At 36.9% G+C, this 26,515-nt stretch overlaps 1 protein-coding gene across 1 annotated transcript; it reads right to left on the reverse strand.

Annotated features, from left to right (window-relative positions):
* Window positions 1-232: 232 nt before the first annotated feature.
* Window positions 233-6,399, reverse strand: amy2a (amylase alpha 2A). The gene is made up of 10 exons (XM_026911354.3): window positions 5,993-6,399; window positions 5,552-5,698; window positions 4,111-4,308; window positions 3,573-3,803; window positions 2,624-2,757; window positions 2,408-2,530; window positions 1,732-1,831; window positions 1,243-1,364; window positions 1,034-1,159; window positions 233-456 (listed from the first exon to the last, which is right to left on the reverse strand). Exons 1-10 carry the CDS (start codon window positions 6,158-6,160, stop codon window positions 267-269), a joined length of 1,539 nt encoding a protein of 512 aa, XP_026767155.1. The 5' UTR covers window positions 6,161-6,399; the 3' UTR covers window positions 233-266.
* Between the last annotated feature and the right edge of the window lie 20,116 nt (window positions 6,400-26,515).

Genomic DNA, 26,515 nt, shown 5'->3' on the forward strand with positions numbered 1-26,515 from the left:
CGCTGTTATAAACGCTGTTATAAACACTGTTATGAACTCTGTTATAAACGCTGTTATAAATGATTAGCACTTTACATTACATGATACCGTCACCTTCCCCGTTACCTGGTTATTTATTTTATTTGGAATATTAGGTACATTTATACAGGTACATATATACGTACATTTTGAAGTAGGAACTTTAACCATCACTGAACATAACATATAAATAATGACTCAAACTCCACATGGCTGCATGCTCACTCGTTTTTTTATTATGTATTATTTCACAGTTTAGCATTCACATGGATGGCAACGAAAGGATCCTCGTCTGTGTTGTTGATTTTAAAGTAAGCGCGTCCGTCTGAGCCCACTTGCACTCGTTTTCCTGTACAAGTGCTTCCTTCCTTTTGGCCGGAAATGACATCACAGTAAGTGCCGCTGGGCAAACCGGTGTTCAGCGTGGCGTCCAGAGCCCTGAAGGTAAACAGGAAATGGTTTAGAAATTACTTTAGGAACTTTAAACTGTCCCTCTATAACGTGTAATAAAAGTAGAACAGGAATTAAATACAGTTCTCTTTCTCTGTGTAATTTCTCTAACAGTTTGACTACAGAGTGCACTACTGCAGAAATCCAATCCCACAATGCACTGGTACTGAATACCCATAATGCACTGCACTGTGGTGTTTAAACTGCGAGCAGCAAAGCAGAAAGAAATCCCCATTAGTAAGGAAGGAATAAAGAAGAAAGAAAGAAAAATGTGTGAAAACAAAGAGAGAAAGAGAAAGACAGAAAATAACTGACAGATTAAAAAGATAAATGAAAAGTGGAAAGCAATTAAAAATGAAAACAAGAACCAACAAGAAAGAAGAACAAAAAAAAATCTTATTGTTTCCATTTTTTATTTTCATGCCGCCAGGAGGCGGAGCTCTGAGTCAGGGGGCGGGGTTTGCTGCTCTGTTTCCTGTGTGAATATCTCAGAAGCAGTGATATGAAGAAAATATCCGTTCAGGGAATATTATATAAAGAGTATAGCAGTAAAACGTTCCCTCACCAGCCGTCGTTGTTGATGGCGATGAAGCCGCGATTCCCGCGACCGAACGCGATCTGGTTGCTTCCGTTGTCCCACCAGTTCACCAGCGCCTGTCCGTTAACCACGTTCCGGAAAATCACCATGTTCCTGTGGAGAAAGTTCTGGAGCTGTAATAAAATGGTTTTTAAAATCCTGTTCCTGTTCCAGAGTCGACGAGGCGAGCGTGTTACCTGATCTGCCTCCACCTGTGCTCACACACCCAGCCGTCTCCACACGTCGAGTCCGCGTTGATGGGAACCGGCTTCGTTTTTCCATCGCTGTAACTCGGCGGTCCGATCCAGTCGTTCTGATCCTGACAACACAATAATCTCGTTTATACTGAATTATAATTATAAGTAAATAGAAGAAATAGTTTTCTGAAAGAACTTTAATCTAAGATGTGAAAAAATATCACATCTTTTAAAAAAGGTAGAAAATAAAAGTTAAAAGGAAACTTTTTTTAAAGAATGAAAAAGGGAATATCATTTTTAAAATAAAAAATAATTTTATAATCTATTTAATTAGCAATTAATATGTTTCTTTGTACCTGATTACGAATGATGAAAGATTTTTGTCGCAGCTCTGGACTGCATTTTTTACTACATTTATATAAAACATGAATTTGTTGATAATGTAATATATAGAGTGTATGCAGGTAAATGTTTGGTTCCTGTTGGTACCTGTCCATTAACGATTTTGCGATCCCAGCGGAAGCTGGACATCACTCGGGTCACGCCGTACGGATGCGCCAACATCAGACCAACAGCCATCTTGTACAACCTGACACGGAATTAATGATGAAACTCATCGATTCATTTATTACATTTATTATTTTTCCTTCATTTCATTACCAATTCTCCTGATTTCTTTTTCAAATGTAGGTACATTGTTTAATAACATTTCTTCTTACACCACTGAATGGCTGAATTCCTCAGAAGGGGTTTTTCTATAACAGGAGCTCAAATCACAGGTTTATATTAATGCGCTCGTTCGAAGACGTTATCGTTTCTATAGCAACAGCTCATTCACAGGGACTTTTAGTAATAACAGATTTTAAAAATCGTTGATGTGGTGAAGTTTTCTGTTAGGAGAAGTTTATATAACATTTATGGAAGGAGTCTCCAGTGTCAGTGGTGATGCTACATTGCATGTAACTATAAACGGATAAAAGTATAATGTGTCATTCTTTAATAAATTAAAAATGTTAATCGTTGGTAGATTGCCGTGGTATCAGAGGAATTCAACTGTGCTGTGGTAAAAATATTACTATATACATATAACACTAAATGCTAATATATTTTTGTCTTTTAAAAGGATTTTTAAATGTTAAAAAAAAAAAAAAGAAAAGAAAAATACCTGGCATCCCAGAAGGTGAGGATGGCAGATCCTCCGGCTCCGTGGCCTCTCTGATTATCGTGATTATCAACAAACACCACAGATTTACCAGATGGCATAAAACCCCAACCTTCACCCCAGTTACTGAAAACACACACACACACACACACACAGGGTTAGGTGTACAATGATGTGAGTTAAAAAACAAAAAAAAGCAGCATGTTTTTATTCACTTACACCAGATAGCGCAGTTTCTCATTGTTCCATTTGCGTATAACGGTTCCCAGTTTAGCGCCGTATTTAAATTCAGTCACTCTGCCCAGCCCATAATACTCCGAAGATTTGATCGGCTCTCCACCGAGATCAATAACCTGAAAAACATCATCAATAATCAATAAGCAATATTAAACACATACTACAATACTACATAAAACACATACCATACTCTGAGCTGGCAAACCTTCAACAAATTTAAATAAATAAACATTATCAGTACCTAAATAACCTTCTATTAAAAAACTTTACTCCAAAGCACTTCTGGATTCTGCACTCTGATTGGTCAGAAGGTGTTGATTAATTCTCTATAACAGCAGCTCTGACAGTAGCGCAGGTTTATATTAATGCGCTCGCTCTAATACGTTATCGTTTCTATAGTAACAGCTCATTCACAGATATTATCCACTGATAATAAACAGATTAGAAAAAGTTTTCTGTAAGGAGATGTTTGTTTAACATTTCTGGAAGGAGTCTCCAGTGTCAGCGCTTTGTAACAGTCAGAGGTAAAGCTGTAACTAAGTTTTCATCTTCAGGACAGAGGAGTTTACGCTTCTGTGCAGTTTCTCAGTAACATGCGGAACAAGCTGCGTTTATTTTCATCTTATTAACTTCGAGAGAGAGAAAAAAGAGGCTGGTGAGGGAACGAGTGTTTATAGCTGCTATAACGTAAGCGACAACAGGAACTTCACCGACGACCAATAAATTGTAATTTAAAAAAATGATAATTGCTGGTATGTTGCTGTGGTGTGAAAGGAATAAAACACTTGGGGACGTGCTGTTATATGAAAATAATCAACTCTGCTTCATCGCACCACCCCGTCACTCAGTATTTTACTGTAACACACACACACACACACACACACACATACACACACACACACACACAGTGTTTTAAACAGAAAAAGAGAACCTCTTGGTAGATGAATGGTCTGGCTCCAGAGGGGAACCAATTGGTGTTGAGGTTTTTGAGTCGACCGTAAACAACTTTTAAATCTCCAGGCCACATGTGTTTACAGGCGTCCACTCGGAACCCGGCCACGCCCAGATCAATCAGCTTGTTCATGTAGTCGACCACTTTACCACGGACATAATCCTTCTCCAGTGCCAGGTCCAGCAGACTGACCAGACGACAATCTCTCACCTAATATCACCAAAAAAACTCACAAATCATCATGGAAACATATTCAAACCTGAAGGTAAGAACACGGTTAAAGTTAATGGCTCCGCCCCTATATCTGAGCAAAGACTCGGTTCTAATGAGAGGTCTTGATGGTGGTAATTTGATGCTAGAGTGTTTGTATTGCCCATAATGTACCCTGATCAGTCAGTGTTTAAAGAAGTGATGTGGAAAGTTAAAATTCTGTTACCTGAAAAAGCTGGAGGTCATGGGGTTTAGCCTCTCACAGGCTTATTGCACGTTACTGAACACACCGCACTGCGTTACCTACCTGATAAATATCGTTATAGTTCTCGATGTTGCCACTGCCGGTGCGGCATTTTCCGTCGTTAAAGTCCGAAGCAGAGTAAGCAACTGAAGGGAAACTCCTTGTGTTGGCGTTGAAATATGTACCGCAGCTCGAGTGTTTTCCTTCTCCACCTCCGGCTCCACACATGTGATTAATCACCACATCCACATAGATATTCACCTGAAGTCAGAATTTTGGAGGCTGTTTTACTTACATGTATATATAGAGTTTGTTACATTGTTTATGTTGAATTTGTTAGAATGATTATATGGAGTTTGTTACGTTGTCTGTGTTGTATTTGTAAGTGTTTATGTTGAATATGTCAGTGTGTATGTTGCTTTGGTTACAGTGTGTTTGTTGAATTTGTAACAATGTGTATGTTGAATATGTTACATTGTTTATGCTGAGTATGTTACATTGTTTATGTTGAATTTGTTACAGTGTGTTTGTTGAATTTGTTACAGTGTTTATGCTAAAATTGTAACAGTGTGTTTGAATATGTTACATTGTTTATGTTGAATTTGTAACAGTTTGTATGTTGAATATGTTACATTGTGTTTGTTGTATTTGTTACAGTGTGTTTGTTGTATTTGTAACAGTGTGTATGTTGAATTGGTTACAGTGTGTATGTTGAATATGTTACATTGTGTTTGTTGAATTTGTTACAATGTGTTTGTTGTATTTGTTACAGTGTGTATGTTGAATATGTTACATTATGTTGAATTTGTTACATTGTGTATGTTGAATTTGTTACAGTGTGTTTGTTGAATATGTTACATTGTGTATGTTGAATTGGTTACAGTGTGTTTGTTGTATTTGTTACAGTGTTTATGTTGAATATGTTAGTGTGTATGTTGTGTTTGTAACAGTGTGTATGTTGAATATGTTACATTGTGTTTGTTGAATTTGTTACAGTGTGTTTGTTGAATTTGTTACAGTGTGTATGTTGAATATGTTACATTGTGTTTGTTGAATTTGTTACAGTGTGTTTGTTGAATATGTTAGTGTGTATGTTGTGTTTGTAACAGTGTGTATGTTGAATATGTTAGTGTGTATGTTGTGTTTGTAACAGTGTGTATGTTGAATATGTTAGTGTGTATGTGGACTTTGTTACAGTGTGTTTGTTGTGTTTGTAACAGTTTTTGTGGGTTTAGATCTTAAGCCTATATATTTATGCCTAAAAATAACTCCAGGAAGTGTCACTGATACAAAATAGTTTATGAAGTATCGTGACAGTTTCTCAGAATAATTTTATCAAAATATCAAATCTTCAAAATTATCACCTGCTACGTTTGTTTAACTTCATGATCTATACAAACGATTTACAATAATGTTAACCATAGAACAATATCACATTCCCTCATTATCATGCTATTTCACATTTGTGGTGTGTGTGTGTGTGTGTGTGTGTGTGTCTTTTTACCCCGACATTGTTGCATCTAGTGATCATGTCCTTGAGCTGAGCCTCAGTTCCTGATCTGGAGCAGAGGTTGTAGCTGATTGGCTGATATCTTTGCCACCAAGGATGCCAAGGATTGGTGACGACGATGCTCTCACTCGGAGGGGAAATCTATCAAATAAACCAACAGTAAAGTTAGAAACGTAGGTGAGCTCAGACTCAGAGCTCCAGCCATTTATTATACAGCATTTAGAAGTGTTAAATCACCGTCACATTATTCAACACATTAAAAACCCTGCAGCATGTGGATCAAAATATAAACGGAGAAGTATAATTATAAATGATAGTTAATATCACTCGAATGATCTCTGTACATGAATAATAATAATAATAATAATAATAATAATGTGACTATTTCAGTCAGTGGTAGAGTGAGTTTCTGTGCTCATTTTGAAGAAAGTGTACCTGAACTCCTCCATAGCCGTTGGGAGCGAGATACCTCTCACACTCCTTGGCGATGTCCTCCCAGCGCCATTCGAACAGGTGAACGATGGAGGTGCGGCCGTATTTGGTGTGTGGGTCGAATTGGGAAAGACTCAGACCAAAAAGCGCTGCCAAAATAAGAAGCTTCATCTTTACTCCTCAGGCTGAGGGAGTTCAGAGACAGACGAGGATTCAGCCGGATTTTATTTATAATGAAATCCTCAATGCCACAGGAGTTAATATTCAATAAGCATAACATGCACCTGCAAATCAACTTCACTTTCTCACGTTTTCTACACTTGTGTAAACACATCCGAGGCTCAAAATATCCCACAGGAAATTATTTCCAGCATGAGAACACGGCACATGGCTTGTAAAAATATTTCAATAAATATGTAAATAAATAAAAGGTTTTATCCAACGTGAGCTGGTTTTAGGAGCCAACAGCAAAACCGGAGCTGAAAAACTGCAGAGTGAATGTTCCAGATCAGGCAGCACACACACACGCACACACACACACACACACACACACAGATAGAGAGAGAGAGAGAGAGACATGGGGCAAAGCCAGAAACAAACAGAACATGAAGTATTGAACTAGTTAAAGCCCTGATGAGCTGAATAACTAGAGAACTGGAAATATTACTACAATAATAAGAAGAAATTAAAGAACCAGTGAGCTAAAGCACTGAGGAACTGACAAAACTAAAGGGAACTAAATCAGGAACTACTGAGCTAAGGAATAATATAACCCAGTAACTAAGGAATTATAAAAGTAACATAACTACTATAAGCAACTATTTATGGAACAGTGGAACTGAACAAATAATGAACTATGAAACTAAAGCACAAATAATCTAATCATGAATCCAGGGAACTAAAGACTTTATCAGGTGAGGAACTAAAAGTCCTAAAGAACTCCGGAACTAAAGAACTGAAAATAACTAAGTAAATAAAGAAATAAGGAACTAAAGAAAGAACAGATGGACTGAAGGACTGATGAGCTAGAGAACTAAATCCTAAAGAACTATTAATATAAGGAACAAAAATAACCAAGTAAATAAGGAACTGTGGAAATAAAATAAAAATTCAAGTAGGGGACTAAATAAAAAAGGAACTATTTAAGGAACTATGGAAATAAAGAATTTAGGAATGAATTAAGTAGCTGAGGAACTAAAAGTAGTGTACTAGAGAGCTGACTAGGGCACTATGAAACTAAAATAAGCGACAGAGTAAGGAACTAAATATGGACCTTTGGAACTTGGGAAGTAAAATAACTATAACCATGCAGTTAACTAAACCAACTAATTAAGGAACTAACAAACCTAAGAGCTAAATGACTAAGAATTCAGTTCAGTAATTAAGAAACTACAAAATTTGGTCGCTGATCGAAAGCTACTAAAGTACTAGGGAACCAAAGAATCAATGGACTGAAGGACTAAAAAACTATTGTGGGAAATAATGAAGTAAGAAACTAACATTAAGTAAATAGGAACTTAACGTATTTAGCTTTAGAGGAACTAAAACCACTAAACTACTAGGAATCTATCTAGACCACTAAAGACTCTAAAAACTACAGAGTAAGGAACTAAACAAGGAATTTTGGAACCAAAGAACCAAAAGACTAAAGGACTAAAATAACCTAGTGAACTAAATAGCTAATAACAAGCGAGAGAACTAATTAAGGAACTTGTGAACTTCACTGAAAATCAGTCAGATTTCAGAGAATATATTATATATTATGTGTATTTTACATAACAAATATTAAGTTTCTCATCAAACTGTGATTTCATTAGTTATGCAAAATATAATTTAAACAGGTTTGTAATTACTAGACTGAATTATGTAACGTGAGTGTGAGCAGAATGGTGTAGTGATGATGTACAGTACAAAGTGCAAAAGTCTTAGTCACGTGTAAAGAAATGCTGTAGAGTAAAGACGCCTTCAAAAATAATGAAATTAAATGTTTCTACATTAAAAAAATCCTATAAAGAGCAGTAAACAGTAATAAATGAAACAAAGTCAGTATTTAATGTGACGATCCTTCGCTTTAAATAAATAAAGCAGTATCTGAGGTGCAGTGTGTGCAGTTTTATAAGGAAATGAGCTGGAAGTGTTACTGAGCATCTTGCAGAAGCAGCCACAGTTCTTCTGGAGACTTTGACTGTCGACTCGCTTCTTATTTCTGCAGCGAAACCCAGCAGCCTTCATTATGTTTTTATCTGAAAAGTGTCTCTTATGGAATCTGCTGCTTTCTTTACTGACATACAAACATTTTTCTGTAACATTTCATTCTGTGCTGGAAAACTAATGTTTGGAATCTAAAATGTTTTTGTACTGAATCAATAATGTAGAAGTCAGAAAATAAACATCTATAACAAAGTTTGTACTAAAAAAAAAAAGGGGCGGGGGAGGGGGGGTGCCAAGAGTTTTGCACAGTCCTGTAGCTGTTGCAGAACACCAGTGACCTGCGTTCCATCCTCAGCTCGGGAGAGAGAGCGTGACGTCGGACTTTATTCAGGGAGTTGAAAATACATGATCAGATTACAGCAGCACGGAGAGTTACACATGACTTTTACTATAGTGCTGAATCTCTCTGTGCTGTAAGAGCTGAATTCACTCTGAGATGAATAAAGTGATCTATCTATCTATCTATCTATCCATCTATCTATCTATCTATCTATCTATCTATCAAATTATGATGGATGTATGAAAATATATTGTGTTAAGTTAACTGGATTCAGTCGTGTAGACCCCATGTACGCATGTGAATTAAATTACACACTCATTAAACACACTTGCAGCTCTTCATCAGCACTCTGTTAAAGCTACAAACACACACATGATACAGGTCACAACAATTAATTACCATCACAACAGGAAACACTGACCATATAAGGAAAATAAAGGACAGATCAGGACATGTGTGTGTGTGTAACCTTGACAGACCAGAACCACCTGATGAGCTCAAGTTAATCTTTTATTTGGAAACAAATACTTGGTTAATGTAAAATTAGTTTATCATTTGCTCCAGATTTCATGCTGAACTAACCCCGCCCCCCATACACACACACACACACACACACACACACACACACATGCACACACTCCATACAACTCTGCACAAAACCATACAACTCCCAACTACATACAACTCTATACATCACTTCTCTACATGAGAAGACACATAGATTTTTCTGCACTGCTTCTTGGAGAATAAACATCACACTTTAAGAATTTTGTTCAGTCGAACGCTGCACAGACATTTCTGCACACTGTTATAACCTGCATATAACCATATAACCTGCACATAACCATATAACCTGCATATAACCTGCATATAACCATACAACCTGCATATAACCATATAACCTGCATATATCCTGCATATAACCTGCATATAACCTGCATATAACCATATAACCTGAACATAACCATATAACCTGCATATAACCTGCATATAACCATACAACCTGCATATAACCATATAACCTGCACATCACCATATAACCTGCAAATAACCTGCATATATCCTGCATATAACCTGCATATAACCTGCACATAACCATATAACTTGCATATAACCTGCATATAACCTGCAAATAACCTGCACATAACCATATAACCTGCATATAACCTGCATATAACCATATAACCTGCATATAACCTGCATATATCTGCATATAACCTGCATATAACCTGCATATAACCATATAACCTGCATGTAACCTGGATATAACCTGCATATAACCTGCATATAACCAGCATATAACCTGCATATAACCATATAACCTGCATGTAACCTGGATATAACCTGCATATAACCTGCATATAACCAGCATATAACCTGCATATAACCATATAACCTGCATGTAACCTGGATATAACCTGCATATATCCTGCATATAACCTGCATATAACCTGCATATAACCATATAACCTGCATACAACCTGCATATAACCTGCATATAACCATATAACCAGCATATAACCTGCATATAACCTGCATATAACCTGCATATAACCATATAACCTGCAAATAACCTGCATATAACCTGCATATAACCTGCACATCACCATATAACCTGCATATAACCTGCATATAACCATATAACCAGCATATAACCTGCATATAACCTGCACATAACCATATAACCTGCATATAACCATATAACCAGCATATAACCTGCATATAACCATATAACCAGCATATAACCTGCATATAACCTGCATATAACCATATAACTTGCATATAACCTGCATATAACCTGCATATAACCATATAACCTGCATATAACCTGCATATAACCTGCATATAACCATATAACCTGCATATAACCTGCATATAACCTGCATCTAACCATATAACCTGCATATAACCTGCATATCACCTGCATAAAACCATATAACCAGCATATAACCTGCATATAACCTGCACATCACCATATATCCTGCATATAACCTGCACATCACCATATAACCTGCATATAACCTGCATATAACCATATAACCAGCATATAACCTGCATATAACCTGCATATAACCATATAACTTGCATATAACCTGCATATAACCTGCATATAACCATATAACCTGCATATAACCTGCATATAACCTGCATCTAACCATATAACCTGCATATAACCTGCATATCACCTGCATAAAACCATATAACCAGCATATAACCTGCATATAACCTGCACATCACCATATAACCTGCATATAACCTGCATATAACCATATAACCAGCATATAACCTGCATATAACCTGCATATAACCATATAACCTGCATATAACCTGCATATAACCTGCATCTAACCATATAACCAGCATATAACCTGCATATAACCTGCATCTAACCATCTAACCTGCATATAACCTGCATATAACCTGCATATAACCATATAACCAGCATATAACCTGCATATAACCTGCATATAACCTGCACATAACCATATAACCTGCATATAACCTGCATATAACCATATAACCAGCATATGACCTGCATATAACCTGCATATAACCTGCACATCACCAGATATCCTACATATAACCTGCACATCACCATATAACCTGCATATAACCAGCATATAACCTGCATATAACCTGCATATAACCTGCACATAACCATATAACTTGCATATAACCTGCATATAACCTGCATATAACCTGCATGTAACCTGCATATAACCTACATATAACCAAATAACCTGCATATAACCTGCATATAACCTGCATATAACCTGCACATAACCATATAACCTGCATATAACCTGCATATAACCTGCATATAACCAGCATATAACCTGCATATAACCATATAACCTGCATGTAACCTGGATATAACCTGCATATATCCTGCATATAACCTGCATATAACCTGCATATAACCATATAACCTGCATAGAACCTGCATATAACCTGCATATAACCATATAACCAGCATATAACCTGCATATAACCTGCATATAACCTGCATATAACCATATAACCTGCAAATAACCTGCATATAACCTGCATATAACCTGCACATCACCATATAACCTGCATATAACCTGCATATAACCATATAACCAGCATATAACCTGCATATAACCTGCACATAACCATATAACCTGCATATAACCATATAACCAGCATATAACCTGCATATAACCATATAACCAGCATATAACCTGCATATAACCTGCATATAACCATATAACTTGCATATAACCTGCATATAACCTGCATATAACCATATAACCTGCATATAACCTGCATATAACCTGCATATAACCATATAACCTGCATATAACCTGCATATAACCTGCATCTAACCATATAACCTGCATATAACCTGCATATCACCTGCATAAAACCATATAACCAGCATATAACCTGCATATAACCTGCACATCACCATATATCCTGCATATAACCTGCACATCACCATATAACCTGCATATAACCTGCATATAACCATATAACCAGCATATAACCTGCATATAACCTGCATATAACCATATAACTTGCATATAACCTGCATATAACCTGCATATAACCATATAACCTGCATATAACCTGCATATAACCTGCATCTAACCATATAACCTGCATATAACCTGCATATCACCTGCATAAAACCATATAACCAGCATATAACCTGCATATAACCTGCACATCACCATATAACCTGCATATAACCTGCATATAACCATATAACCAGCATATAACCTGCATATAACCTGCATATAACCATATAACCTGCATATAACCTGCATATAACCTGCATCTAACCATATAACCAGCATATAACCTGCATATAACCTGCATCTAACCATCTAACCTGCATATAACCTGCATATAACCTGCATATAACCATATAACCAGCATATAACCTGCATATAACCTGCATATAACCTGCACATAACCATATAACCTGCATATAACCTGCATATAACCATATAACCAGCATATGACCTGCATATAACCTGCATATAACCTGCACATCACCAGATATCCTACATATAACCTGCACATCACCATATAACCTGCATATAACCTGCATATAACCTGCATATAACCTGCACATAACCATATAACTTGCATATAACCTGCATATAACCTGCATATAACCTGCATGTAACCTGCATATAACCTACATATAACCAAATAACCTGCATATAACCTGCATATAACCTGCATATAACCTGCACATAACCATATAACCTGCATATAACCTGCATATAACCAGCATATAACCTGCATGTAACCTGCATATAACCTGCATATAACCATATAACCTGCATATAACCTGCATATAATCATATAACCTGCATATAACCTGCATGTAACCTGCATATAACCATATAACCTGCATATAACCTGCATATAACCTGCACATCACCATATAACCAGCATATAACCTGCATATATCCTGCATATAACCTGCATATAACCTACATGTAACCTGCATATAACCTGCATATAACCTACATGTAACATGCTTATAACCTGCATATAACCATATAACCTGCATGTAACCTGCATATAACCTGCATATAACCTACATGTAACCTGCATATAACCTGCATATAACCTGCATGTAACCTGCATATAACCTACATATAACCAAATAACCTGCATATAACCTGCATATAACCTGCATACAACCTGCACATAACCTGCATATAACCATACAACCTGCATGTAACCTGCATGTAACCTGCATACAACCTGCATATAACCTACATATAACCATATAACCTGCATATAACCTGCATATAACCTGCATATAATCATATAACCTGCATATAACCTGCATGTAACCTGCATAAAACCATATAACCTGCATATAACCTGCATACAACCTGCACATAACCATATAACCTGCATATAACCTGCATGTAACCTGCATAAAACCATATAACCTGCATATAACCTGGATATAACCTGCATATAACCATACAACCTGCATGTAACCTGCATGTAACCTGCATACAACCTGCATATAACCTGCATATGACCTGCATATAACCTGCATATAACCATATAACCAGCATATGACCTGCATATAACCTGCATATAACCTGCACATCACCAGATATCCTACATATAACCTGCACATCACCATATAACCTGCATATAACCTGCATATAACCATATAACCAGCATATAACCTGCATATAACCTGCATATAACCTGCACATAACCATATAACTTGCATATAACCTGCATATAACCTGCATATAACCTGCATGTAACCTGCATATAACCTACATATAACCAAATAACCTGCATATAACCTGCATATAACCTGCATATAACCTGCATATAACCTGCATATAACCTGCATGTAACCTGCATATAACCTGCATATAACCATATAACCTGCATATAACCTGCATATAATCATATAACCTGCATATAACCTGCATGTAACCTGCATATAACCATATAACCTGCATATAACCTGCATATAACCTGCACATCACCATATAACCAGCATATAACCTGCATATATCCTGCATATAACCTGCATATAACCTACATGTAACCTGCATATAACCTGCATATAACCTACATGTAACATGCATATAACCTGCATATAACCATATAACCTGCATGTAACCTGCATATAACCTGCATATAACCTACATGTAACCTGCATATAACCTGCATATAACCTGCATGTAACCTGCATATAACCTACATATAACCAAATAACCTGCATATAACCTGCATATAACCTGCATACAACCTGCACATAACCTGCATATAACCATACAACCTGCATGTAACCTGCATGTAACCTGCATACAACCTGCATATAACCTACATATAACCATATAACCTGCATATAACCTGCATATAACCTGCATATAATCATATAACCTGCATATAACCTGCATGTAACCTGCATAAAACCATATAACCTGCATATAACCTGCATACAACCTGCACATAACCATATAACCTGCATATAACCTGGATATAACCTGCATATAACCATACAACCTGCATGTAACCTGCATGTAACCTGCATACAACCTGCATATAACCTGCATATGACCTGCATATAACCTGCATGTAACCTGCATATAATCATATAACCTGCATATAACCTGCATGTAACCTGCATGTAACCTGCATATAACCTGCATATAACCTGCATATAACCTGCATGTAACCTGCATATAACCATATAACCAGCATATAACCAGCATATAACCTGCATATAACCTGCACATAACCATATAACCTGCATGTAACCTGCATATAACCATACAACCTGCATATAACCTGCATATAACCATACAACCTGCATATAACCTGCATATAACCTGCATATAACCTACATGTAACCTGCATATAACCTGCATGTAACCTGCATATAACCTACATATAACCTGCATATAACCATATAACCTGCATATAACCTGCATGTAACCTGCATACAACCATATAACCTGCATATAACCTGCATATAACCATACAACCTGCATGTAACCTGCATGTAACCTGCATACAACCTGCATATAACCTGCATATAACCTACATATAACCATATAACCTGCATATAACCTGCATGTAACCTGCATAAAACCATATAACCTGCATGTAACCTGCATGTAACCTGCATACAACCTGCATATAACCTGCATATGACCTGCATATAACCTGCATATAACCATATAACCTGCATATAACCTGCATATAATCATAGAACCTGCATATAACCTGCATGTAACCTGCATATAACCTGCATATAACCTGCATATAACCTGCATGTAACCTGCATATAACCATATAACCAGCATATAACCTGCATATAAGCATATAACCTGCATATAACCTGCATATAACCTGCATGTAACCTGCATATAACCATATAACCAGCATATAACCTGCATATAACCTGCACATAACCATATAACCTGCATGTAACCTGCATATAACCATACAACCTGCATATAACCTGCATACAACCTGCATATAACCTGCATATAACCTGCATATAACCTGCATATAACCTACATGTAACCTGCATATAACCTGCATATAACCTGCATATAACCTGCATATAACCATATAACCAGCATATAACCTGCATATAACCTGCACATAACCATATAACCTGCATGTAACCTGCATATAACCATACAACCTGCATATAACCTGCATACAACCTGCATATAACCTACATGTAACCTGCATATAACCTGCATATAACCTGCATGTAACCTGCATATAACCTACATATAACCTGCATATAACCATATAACCTGCATATAACCTGCATGTAACCTGCATACAACCATATAACCTGCATATAACCTGCATATAACCATACAACCTGCATGTAACCTGCATACAACCTGCATATAACCTGCATATAACCTACATATAACAATATAACCTGCATATAACCTGCATATAACCATACAACCTGCATGTAACCTGCATGTAACCTGCATACAACCTGCATATAACCTGCATATAACCATACAACCTGCATATAACCTGCATACAACCTGCATATAACCTGCATATAACCTGCATATAACCTGCATATAACCTACATGTAACCTGCATATAACCTGCATATAACCTGCATATAACCTGCATATAACCATATAACCAGCATATAACCTGCATATAACCTGCACATAACCATATAACCTGCATGTAACCTGCATATAACCATACAACCTGCATATAACCTGCATATAACCTGCATATAACCTACATGTAACCTGCATATAACCTGCATATAACCTGCATGTAACCTGCATATAACCTACATATAACCTGCATATAACCATATAACCTGCATATAACCTGCATGTAACCTGCATACAACCATATAACCTGCATATAACCTGCATATAACCATACAACCTGCATGTAACCTGCATACAACCTGCATATAACCTGCATATAACCTACATATAACCATATAACCTGCATATAACCTGCATATAACCTGCATATAATCATATAACCTGCATATAACCTGCATGTAACCTGCATAAAACCATATAACATGCATATAACCTGCATACAACCTGCACATAACCATATAACCTGCATATAACCTGCATATAACCATACAACCTGCATGTAACCTGCATGTAACCTGCATACAACCTGCATATAACCTGCATATGACCTGCATATAACCTGCATATAACCATATAACCTGCATATAACCTGCATATAATCATATAACCTGCATATAACCTGCATGTAACCTGCATGTAACCTGCATATAACCTGCATATAACCTGCATATAACCTGCATGTAACCTGCATATAACCATATAACCAGCATATAACCTGCATATAACCTGCACATAACCATATAACCTGCATGTAACCTGCATATAACCATACAACCTGCATATAACCTGCATACAACCTGCATATAACCTGCATATAACCTGCATATAACCTGCATATAACCTACATGTAACCTGCATATAACCATATAACCTGCATATAACCTGCATGTAACCTGCATATAACCTGCATATAACCTGCATATAACCATATAACCTGCATATAACCTGCATGTAACCTGCATATAACCTGCATATAACCTGCATATAACCTGCATTTAACCTGCATATAACCATATAACCTGCATATAACCTGCATATAACCTACATATAACCTGCATATAACCTGCATATAACCTACATATAACCTGCATATAACCATATAACCTGCATATAACCTGCATATGACCTGTATGTAACCTGCATATAACCTGCATATAACCTGCATATAACCTGCATATAACCTACATATAACCTGCATATAACCATATAACCTGCATATAACCTGCATACAACCTGCATATAACCTGCATACAACCTGCATACAACCTGCATATAACCTGCATATGACCTGCATATAACCTGCATATAACCTGCATATAACCTGCATATAACCTGCATGTAACCTGCATATAACCATATAACCAGCATATAACCTGCATATAACCTGCACATAACCATATAACCTGCATGTAACCTGCATATAACCATACAACCTGCATATAACCTGCATACAACCTGCATATAACCTGCATATAACCTACATGTAACCTGCATATAACCTGCATATAACCTGCATGTAACCTGCATATAACCTACATATAACCTGCATATAACCATATAACCTGCATATAACCTGCATGTAACCTGCATACAACCATATAACCTGCATATAACCTGCATATAACCATACAACCTGCATGTAACCTGCATGTAACCTGCATACAACCTGCATATAACCTGCATATAACCTACATATAACCATATAACCTGCATATAACCTGCATATAATCATATAACCTGCATATAACCTGCATGTAACCTGCATAAAACCATATAACCTGCATGTAACCTGCATGTAACCTGCATACAACCTGCATATAACCTGCATATGACCTGCATATAACCTGCATATAACCATATAACCTGCATATAACCTGCATATAATCATAGAACCTGCATATAACCTGCATGTAACCTGCATATAACCTGCATATAACCTGCATATAACCTGCATGTAACCTGCATATAACCATATAACCAGCATATAACCTGCATATAACCTGCACATAACCATATAACCTGCATGTAACCTGCATATAACCATACAACCTGCATACAACCTGCATACAACCTGCATATAACCTGCATATAACCTGCATATAACCTGCATATAACCTACATGTAACCTGCATATAACCTGCATATAACCTGCATATAACCTGCATATAACCTGCATATAACCATATAACCTGCATATAACCTGCATATAACCTGCACATAACCATATAACCTGCATGTAACCTGCATATAACCATACAACCTGCATATAACCTGCATATAACCTGCATATAACCTACATGTAACCTGCATATAACCTGCATATAACCTACATGTAACCTGCATATAACCTGCATATAACCTACATATAACCTGCATATAACCATATAACCTGCATATAACCTGCATACAACCTGCATATAACCTGCATATAACCTGCATATAACCTACATGTAACCTGCATATAACCTGCATATAACCTGCATGTAACCTGCATATAACCTACATATAACCTGCATATAACCATATAACCTGCATATAACCTGCATGTAACCTGCATACAACCATATAACCTGCATATAACCTGCATATAACCATACAACCTGCATGTAACCTGCATACAACCTGCATATAACCTGCATATAACCTACATATAACCATATAACCTGCATATAACCTGCATATAACCTGCATATAATCATATAACCTGCATATAACCTGCATGTAACCTGCATAAAACCATATAACCTGCATATAACCTGCATACAACCTGCACATAACCATATAACCTGCATATAACCTGCATATAACCATACAACCTGCATGTAACCTGCATGTAACCTGCATACAACCTGCATATAACCTGCATATGACCTGCATATAACCTGCATATAACCATATAACCTGCATATAACCTGCATATAATCATATAACCTGCATATAACCTGCATGTAACCTGCATGTAACCTGCATATAACCTGCATATAACCTGCATATAACCTGCATGTAACCTGCATATAACCATATAACCAGCATATAACCTGCATATAACCTGCACATAACCATATAACCTGCATGTAATCTGCATATAACCATACAACCTGCATATAACCTGCATACAACCTGCATATAACCTGCATATAACCTGCATATAACCTGCATATAACCTACATGTAACCTGCATATAACCATATAACCTGCATATAACCTGCATGTAACCTGCATATAACCTGCATATAACCTGCATATAACCATATAACCTGCATATAACCTGCATGTAACCTGCATATAACCTGCATATAACCTGCATATAACCTGCATTTAACCTGCATATAACCATATAACCTGCATATAACCTGCATATAACCTACATATAACCTGCATATAACCTGCATATAACCTACATATAACCTGCATATAACCATATAACCTGCATGTAACCTGCATATGACCTGTATGTAACCTGCATATAACCTGCATATAACCTGCATATAACCTACATATAACCTGCATATAACCATATAACCTGCATATAACCTGCATGTAACCTGCATATAACCTGCATATAACCTGCATATAACCATATAACCTGCATATAACCTGCATGTAACCTGCATATAACCTGCATATAACCTGCATATAACCTGCATTTAACCTGCATATAACCATATAACCTGCATATAACCTGCATATAACCTACATATAACCTGCATATAACCTGCATATAACCTACATATAACCTGCATATAACCATATAACCTGCATATAACCTGCATATGACCTGTATGTAACCTGCATATAACCTGCATATAACCTGCATATAACCTGCATATAACCTACATATAACCTGCATATAACCATATAACCTGCATATAACCTGCATACAACCTGCATATAACCTGCATACAACCTGCATACAACCTGCATATAACCTGCATATAACCTGCATACAACCTGCATATAACCTGCATATAACCTACATGTAACCTGCATATAACCTGCATACAACCTGCATATAACCTGCATATAACCTGCATATAACCTGCATACAACCTGCATATAACCTGCATATAACCTGCATGTAACCTGCATATAACCTGCATATAACCATATAACCTGCATATAACCTGCATACAACCTGCATACAACCTGCATATAACCTGCATATAACCTGCATACAACCTGCATATAACCTGCATATAACCTGCATGTAACCTGCATATAACCTGCATATAACCTGCATACAACCTGCATATAACCTGCATATAACCTGCATATAACCTGCATGTAACCTGCATATAACCTGCATATAACCTGCATATAACCTACATATAACCTGCATATAACCATATAACCTGCATATAACCTGCATACAACCTGCATATAACCTGCATACAACCTGCATACAACCTGCATATAACCTGCATATAACCTGCATACAACCTGCATATAACCTGCATGTAACCTGCATATAACCTACATGTAACCTGCATATAACCTGCATATAACCTGCATATAACCATACAACCTGCATATAACCTGCATATAACCTACATATAACCTGCATATAACCTGCATGTAACCTGCATATAACCTACATATAACCTGCATATAACCATATAACCTGCATATAACCTGCATATAACCTGCATACAACCTGCATATAACCTGCATATAACCTGCATACAACCTGCATATAACCTGCATATAACCTGCATATAACCTGCATATAACCTACATATAACCTGCATATAACCATACAACCTGCATACAACCTGCATATAACCTGCATATAACCTGCATACAACCTGCATATAACCTGCATATAACCTGCATACAACCTGCATATAACCTGCATATAACCTGCATATAACCTACATATAACCTGCATATAACCATATAACCTGCATATAACCTGCATACAACCTGCATACAACCTGCATATAACCTGCATACAACTTGCATATAACCTGCATATAACCTACATGTAACCTGCATATAACCTGCATGTAACCTGCATATAACCTGCATATAACCTGCATATAACCATATAACCTGCATATAACCTGCATATGACCTGTATGTAACCTGTATGTAACCTGTATGTAACCTGTCCCAGTTTGCACGTGATCTATATTCTGTGTATATATTCTCTACACTTTTGTACATCTGTATAATTATTTATTTTAGCGTATTTTAATCCTCTTCTGCTGCTATATTGTCTTCTAGGTGGAATTAATTTAGACTAACATAAGATTTAAATCTAACTAGAAGAGGCATCATGTGACTGATTTAAAGTGTGTGTTTCATTTTGTTGCCCTGCCTCTGTGCCATACCTGGATTTGGAATAAATGTGGAGAAAGTGAAAAGGTGCAGCAGCGCCATCTAGAGGCAGGAGGTGAAATGTTACTTTAGAGTTCAGTATCATTCATTCTTTAAAAACATGCACCTCATTTAGTCTTACTAAAACCAGCTGTGAATTTTTAATCATTTTAACTTTTAGCTATATTTTTACAGTAAATAGAGAAAATCAACAAGGGGAATGAAAGTAAAGTGTGTTTATGTGTTTATAATTAAAACATGATGCAAGAAGAATTGTTTGAAGATGATTATTTTTTGTAATGTTTAAATATTTACCAGGGATATGATACAGAAAAACACTGAAAAGAAATGTATTATCATGCTCTTCACTAATCCACAATATTTTATTATTATTATTTTTATTAATTAATTAATTAATTTATTTATTTATTTATTTTTAATCTGCTGCGGTGATGTGAATTCCACACTGGCCCTGAGACACAGAGACAGAATGAGAGAATAAATCAGGGGTGTGTTCACACTTGAGTCCACTAGGGGGCGTCCTACACAATCACATTTCTTACACATCCTCCATGTTTTCTTTCTTTTTTTTCCTTCTTGAGGAATGAAAGGAATGAAAAGTGAGAGGAAAAAGAAAGAGCGATGTTCAAATTTCAGAGAGCGGTTGTGTGGAAGTGTGCACTACACTCACTGACTTAACACACTGCGTGTGTGTGTGTGTGTGTGTGTGTGTGTGTGCTAAGTGATCTTTTCTTTGGCACTTGATGGCTGAATGACAAACGAATACACACACACACACACACACACACACACACAAATATTATTCTTTTCTTTAATCATATGTTGTGCTTCTTTGAGCTGCATCAAAGACAAATCCCTGTTTTGAAAGAAAATAAAGTTTTTTTTTTAAAAGTTGAGTCTGAGCGTCTCTGGTGCGTGAACCCGTACTTTATAGAAACTCTAAACCGTCATTAAGTGCGTGTTGGACGTTTTTATTTAAAGAAATGGCGGTTTGGGGTTTTGTACCGCTGACTGAAGCTTTGCTGTGTGACGTTACGCTGCTGATTACAGCATTACAGCTGAACACACACTCTGTACACACACATCATGTATAACGAAAAGCGTATGAGCGAAGGTCACGTCTGGTGAAGGAGGACGAGTATTTCCCATAAGACCTACAGATGAATATTTCCTGTAACAGCAAAGCCCCAAACTGGTTTATTCCTCCATCTGATACCACAGCAGCTTTTTATTTATTAAAGAACGACACCTCAGAATTTTTATCCAATTATAGTAACATTCGCAAACAAGTCATCTCCTGTTCTCGCTTACGTTATAGCAGCTATAAACACTGGTTCCCTCACCAGAGTCTCTTTATTCTCTCTCCTGAAGTTAATAAGAGAAAAATAAACGCAGCTTGTTACACATGCTACTGAGAAACCGCAAAGCAGCGTAAACTCCTCTGTCCTGAAGATGTCGCAAAACTTACAGTTACAGCTTTACCTCTGACTGTTACAAAGCGCTGACACTGGAGACTCCTTCCATAAATATTAAACAAACATCTCCTTACAGAAAACTTCACCATATAAACAATCAAAAATCTCTTTATGTGGAGCGTCGCTGTACACGTCCCTGTGAAGGAGCTGTTACTATAGAAACGATAACGTATTAGAGCGAGCGCATTAATATAAACCTGCACTACTGTCAGAGCTGCTGTTATAGAGAATTAATCAACACCAGATCTCTCTCTCTCTCTCTCTCTCTCTCTGTGTGAGTGTGAGTGTGTGTGTGTTTGAGTAATCATGGACATTAAGCGAATCTCAGAGTGAAAACTCGGCTGTCTTATCAAAAGGCCGTGGAAACAATGACAGTCTTTATGGAGAAAAAAATTCCAGCTCAGGAAACGAGGAAACGCTCTTCCCGCACACTAATTGTTTCCAGATCTGATTTATTCGCTCCTCCACTCACAAACTTTCTCTCTAATCTGTAACATCCACTGTACACTTGTACTGTCGCCTGACACACACACACACACACACACACACACAGACACACACCACAAACTTTACAGCCTCCATGATGCAACTGTTCACAGAAACACACTTATATACATATACTACATATACATATATACATATAAATATTCATATACAACATATAAATATTCATATACATACTCATATACTACATATAAATATATACATATACGTATTCTCCATATACATACTCATATACTGCATATAAATATACTACATATACATATATAACATATACATATTCATATACTACATATAAATATATACATATAAATATACTCCATACACACATTCGTATAGCTTGCGTATGTTGAAGGAGTTCTCCTGAAGGCCGTGTGGAGAAAGCGCAGCTATACTCTTGCAAATACTGTGATGAATTTATTGGTTGCACAATTGCACTATTTGTCCATATAGTACACAATAGAAGGGATTTATTTATAATTGCACTATCCGTTGCACCCAGATGAGGATGGGTTCCCTTTTGAGCCTGGTTCCTCTCAAGGTTTCTTCCTCATATCATCTCGGGGAGTTTTTCCTTGCCACCGTCGCCACTGGCTCACTCATTAGGGATAAATTCACAGTGATAAATTTAAATATTTACAATATATTTTTGTGAATCCATTTATTTCTGTAAAGCTGCTTTGTGACAATGTCCATTGTTAAAAGCGCTATACAAATAAAATTGAATTGAATTGAATACCGAGGAGCTGGAAATAAACGGCAATAAAAATCTGCGGATTTCTCCTAAAAAATCTCCTAATGTCAAAAACACTCGTTTTACACGACACTGGATTTGTGTGTTTCAGTAAAAGGAGAAATGCGAGTGGGTGTGTTCAGCATTAAACACTTTAATGTTCACAACAGGAGAAAAAAAAATTACACAATGGATGAAAAATGGAAATAAAATCAAAACGACTCTAACGAAAAACTGCAGAAACGGAAAATCTGACGAGGCCAGGTGCAGAAAACCAAATAATATCACATCAGGGATTTAAAGCCATTTCACACACACACACACCTACACACACACACACACCTACACACACACACATGCACATACACATACACACACCTACACACACACACATACACACACACACACACGCACATACACACACACATACACACACACACACACACACATACACCTACACACACACATACATATACACATGCCTTCACACCTGCACATACACACACATACACACACATACACATACACACACACACACATACATATGCACACGCCTTCACACCTGCACAAACAAGCACACACCTACATGCACACACACACACCTTCACATGCACATGCACATACACACACCCCTACACTCACACACACCTACACACACATATGCACACACACACACGCTGTGCAGTTTTACATTTTAATTTATAATTTTAATAAACTTTGCACACACACTCACATGCACACACACACGCCCACACACACACACGCACACACACAAATACACACATGCACACACACACACACACGCCCACACACACACACACACGCACACACACATGCACACACACACACATGCACACACGCGCACACACACGCGCGCGCACACACATGCACACACACACATGCTCTGCAGTTTTACTTTTTAATTTATCATTGTTATTAACTTTATACAGTTTAAACAGATTAAAATGTGAAACTCAGACACACTGATGATGTCATAACATGCGTCACAGCAACCGACCAATCAGCAGCTTCGATTCACACACACACACACACACACACACACACACACACACACACACATATACTTGATGGAAGTTTCTTTATTTCTTTCACTCTATTTTGTCTTTTTCTTTCTTTCTTTCGTTCTTTCTTCTATAATCACATCCTGCCTCTCATTCTTTCTTTTCTTTTGCTTCTTTGATTCTTTGTTTGTTTTTTCTGTTTTCTATCAATTTATCTTTCAACACACTAACATCTTTCTTCATGTCTTTAACGTTTGTGTGTGTGCTGTTGTGTGTGTGTGTGTGTGTGTGCTGTTGTGTGTGTGTGTGTGTGTGTGTGTAAAAGCTGTGTATAATGTGTGTAATTTTAAAGACCACATTAAAGAGAAAAACATTTTTGAATGATTTTCACCCTGAGAGAGAGAAGCGTCTGCGATTCTGTGAGATTATTACCCTGTGTGTGTAATTCCACCTAACATCAAACATTCCTCTCTCTCTCTCTCTCTCTCTCTTTTCTCTCTTCTCTTTTCTTCTCGTCTCTCTCCTCTCTTCTTTCTCTCTTTTCTCTCTTCTCTCTCTCTCTTCTCATCTCTCTCCTCTCTTCTCTCGCTCTCTCTCCTCTTCTCTCTCTCTTTCTCTTTTCTCTCTTCTCTTCTCTCTTTCTCTTCTCTCTTCTCTTCTCTTCTCTTCTCTCGCTCTCTTTCTCTTCTCTCTTTTTTCTCTTCTCTTCTCTTCTCTTCTCTTCTCTTCTCTCTCTCTCTCTCTCTCTCTTTCCTCTCAGAGTGAATCTTTCTGCAGTCGTTTTTTTGCACGTGCTCTGTGATTATTTTCAGGTTTTTATTATTTTCTCCTCCTTGCTGATGAGTGTTTCGTGCTCTTCACATCCACCTTTCTGAGATTTTTCACTTTCAGCTCTCAGCCAGAAACTCGCACCATCTGGAGTTTATACAGAGCGACTGGGAGGAAAATTCCTTTAGCTGATATTCCTGCACTGTAAATATGTACATTTCAGCTGGAAGACTTGAGCAGATCCCGGCTTCAGACTCGCGATCAGCTGCATTTACACTCGCCAGCCTCCGATTTCTTTTTCTTTTATTCATTTTATAACAGCTGTGAAGAGGAAACACACTCACACATTATTATTTATATTATATTCTGTAATTTTTTAAATCTAGTTCAGCATTTGACTGTCTGTATATTTTAGAATTATTTTCTCACAGGGATTAGTATCTTTTCTTTTCCTTGTTAAAGCTTTAGTTCCTTTCCTTTCCTTTCTTTTTTTAAAAAATGGAAGAAAGTCAGAATGAGAAGAAAAAATGAATATTGATTCATGATAAGAAAACCAGAG

Source organism: Pangasianodon hypophthalmus, chromosome 21 (genome assembly GCF_027358585.1).
Source record: "Pangasianodon hypophthalmus isolate fPanHyp1 chromosome 21, fPanHyp1.pri, whole genome shotgun sequence".
Taxonomy (NCBI): domain Eukaryota; kingdom Metazoa; phylum Chordata; class Actinopteri; order Siluriformes; family Pangasiidae; genus Pangasianodon; species Pangasianodon hypophthalmus.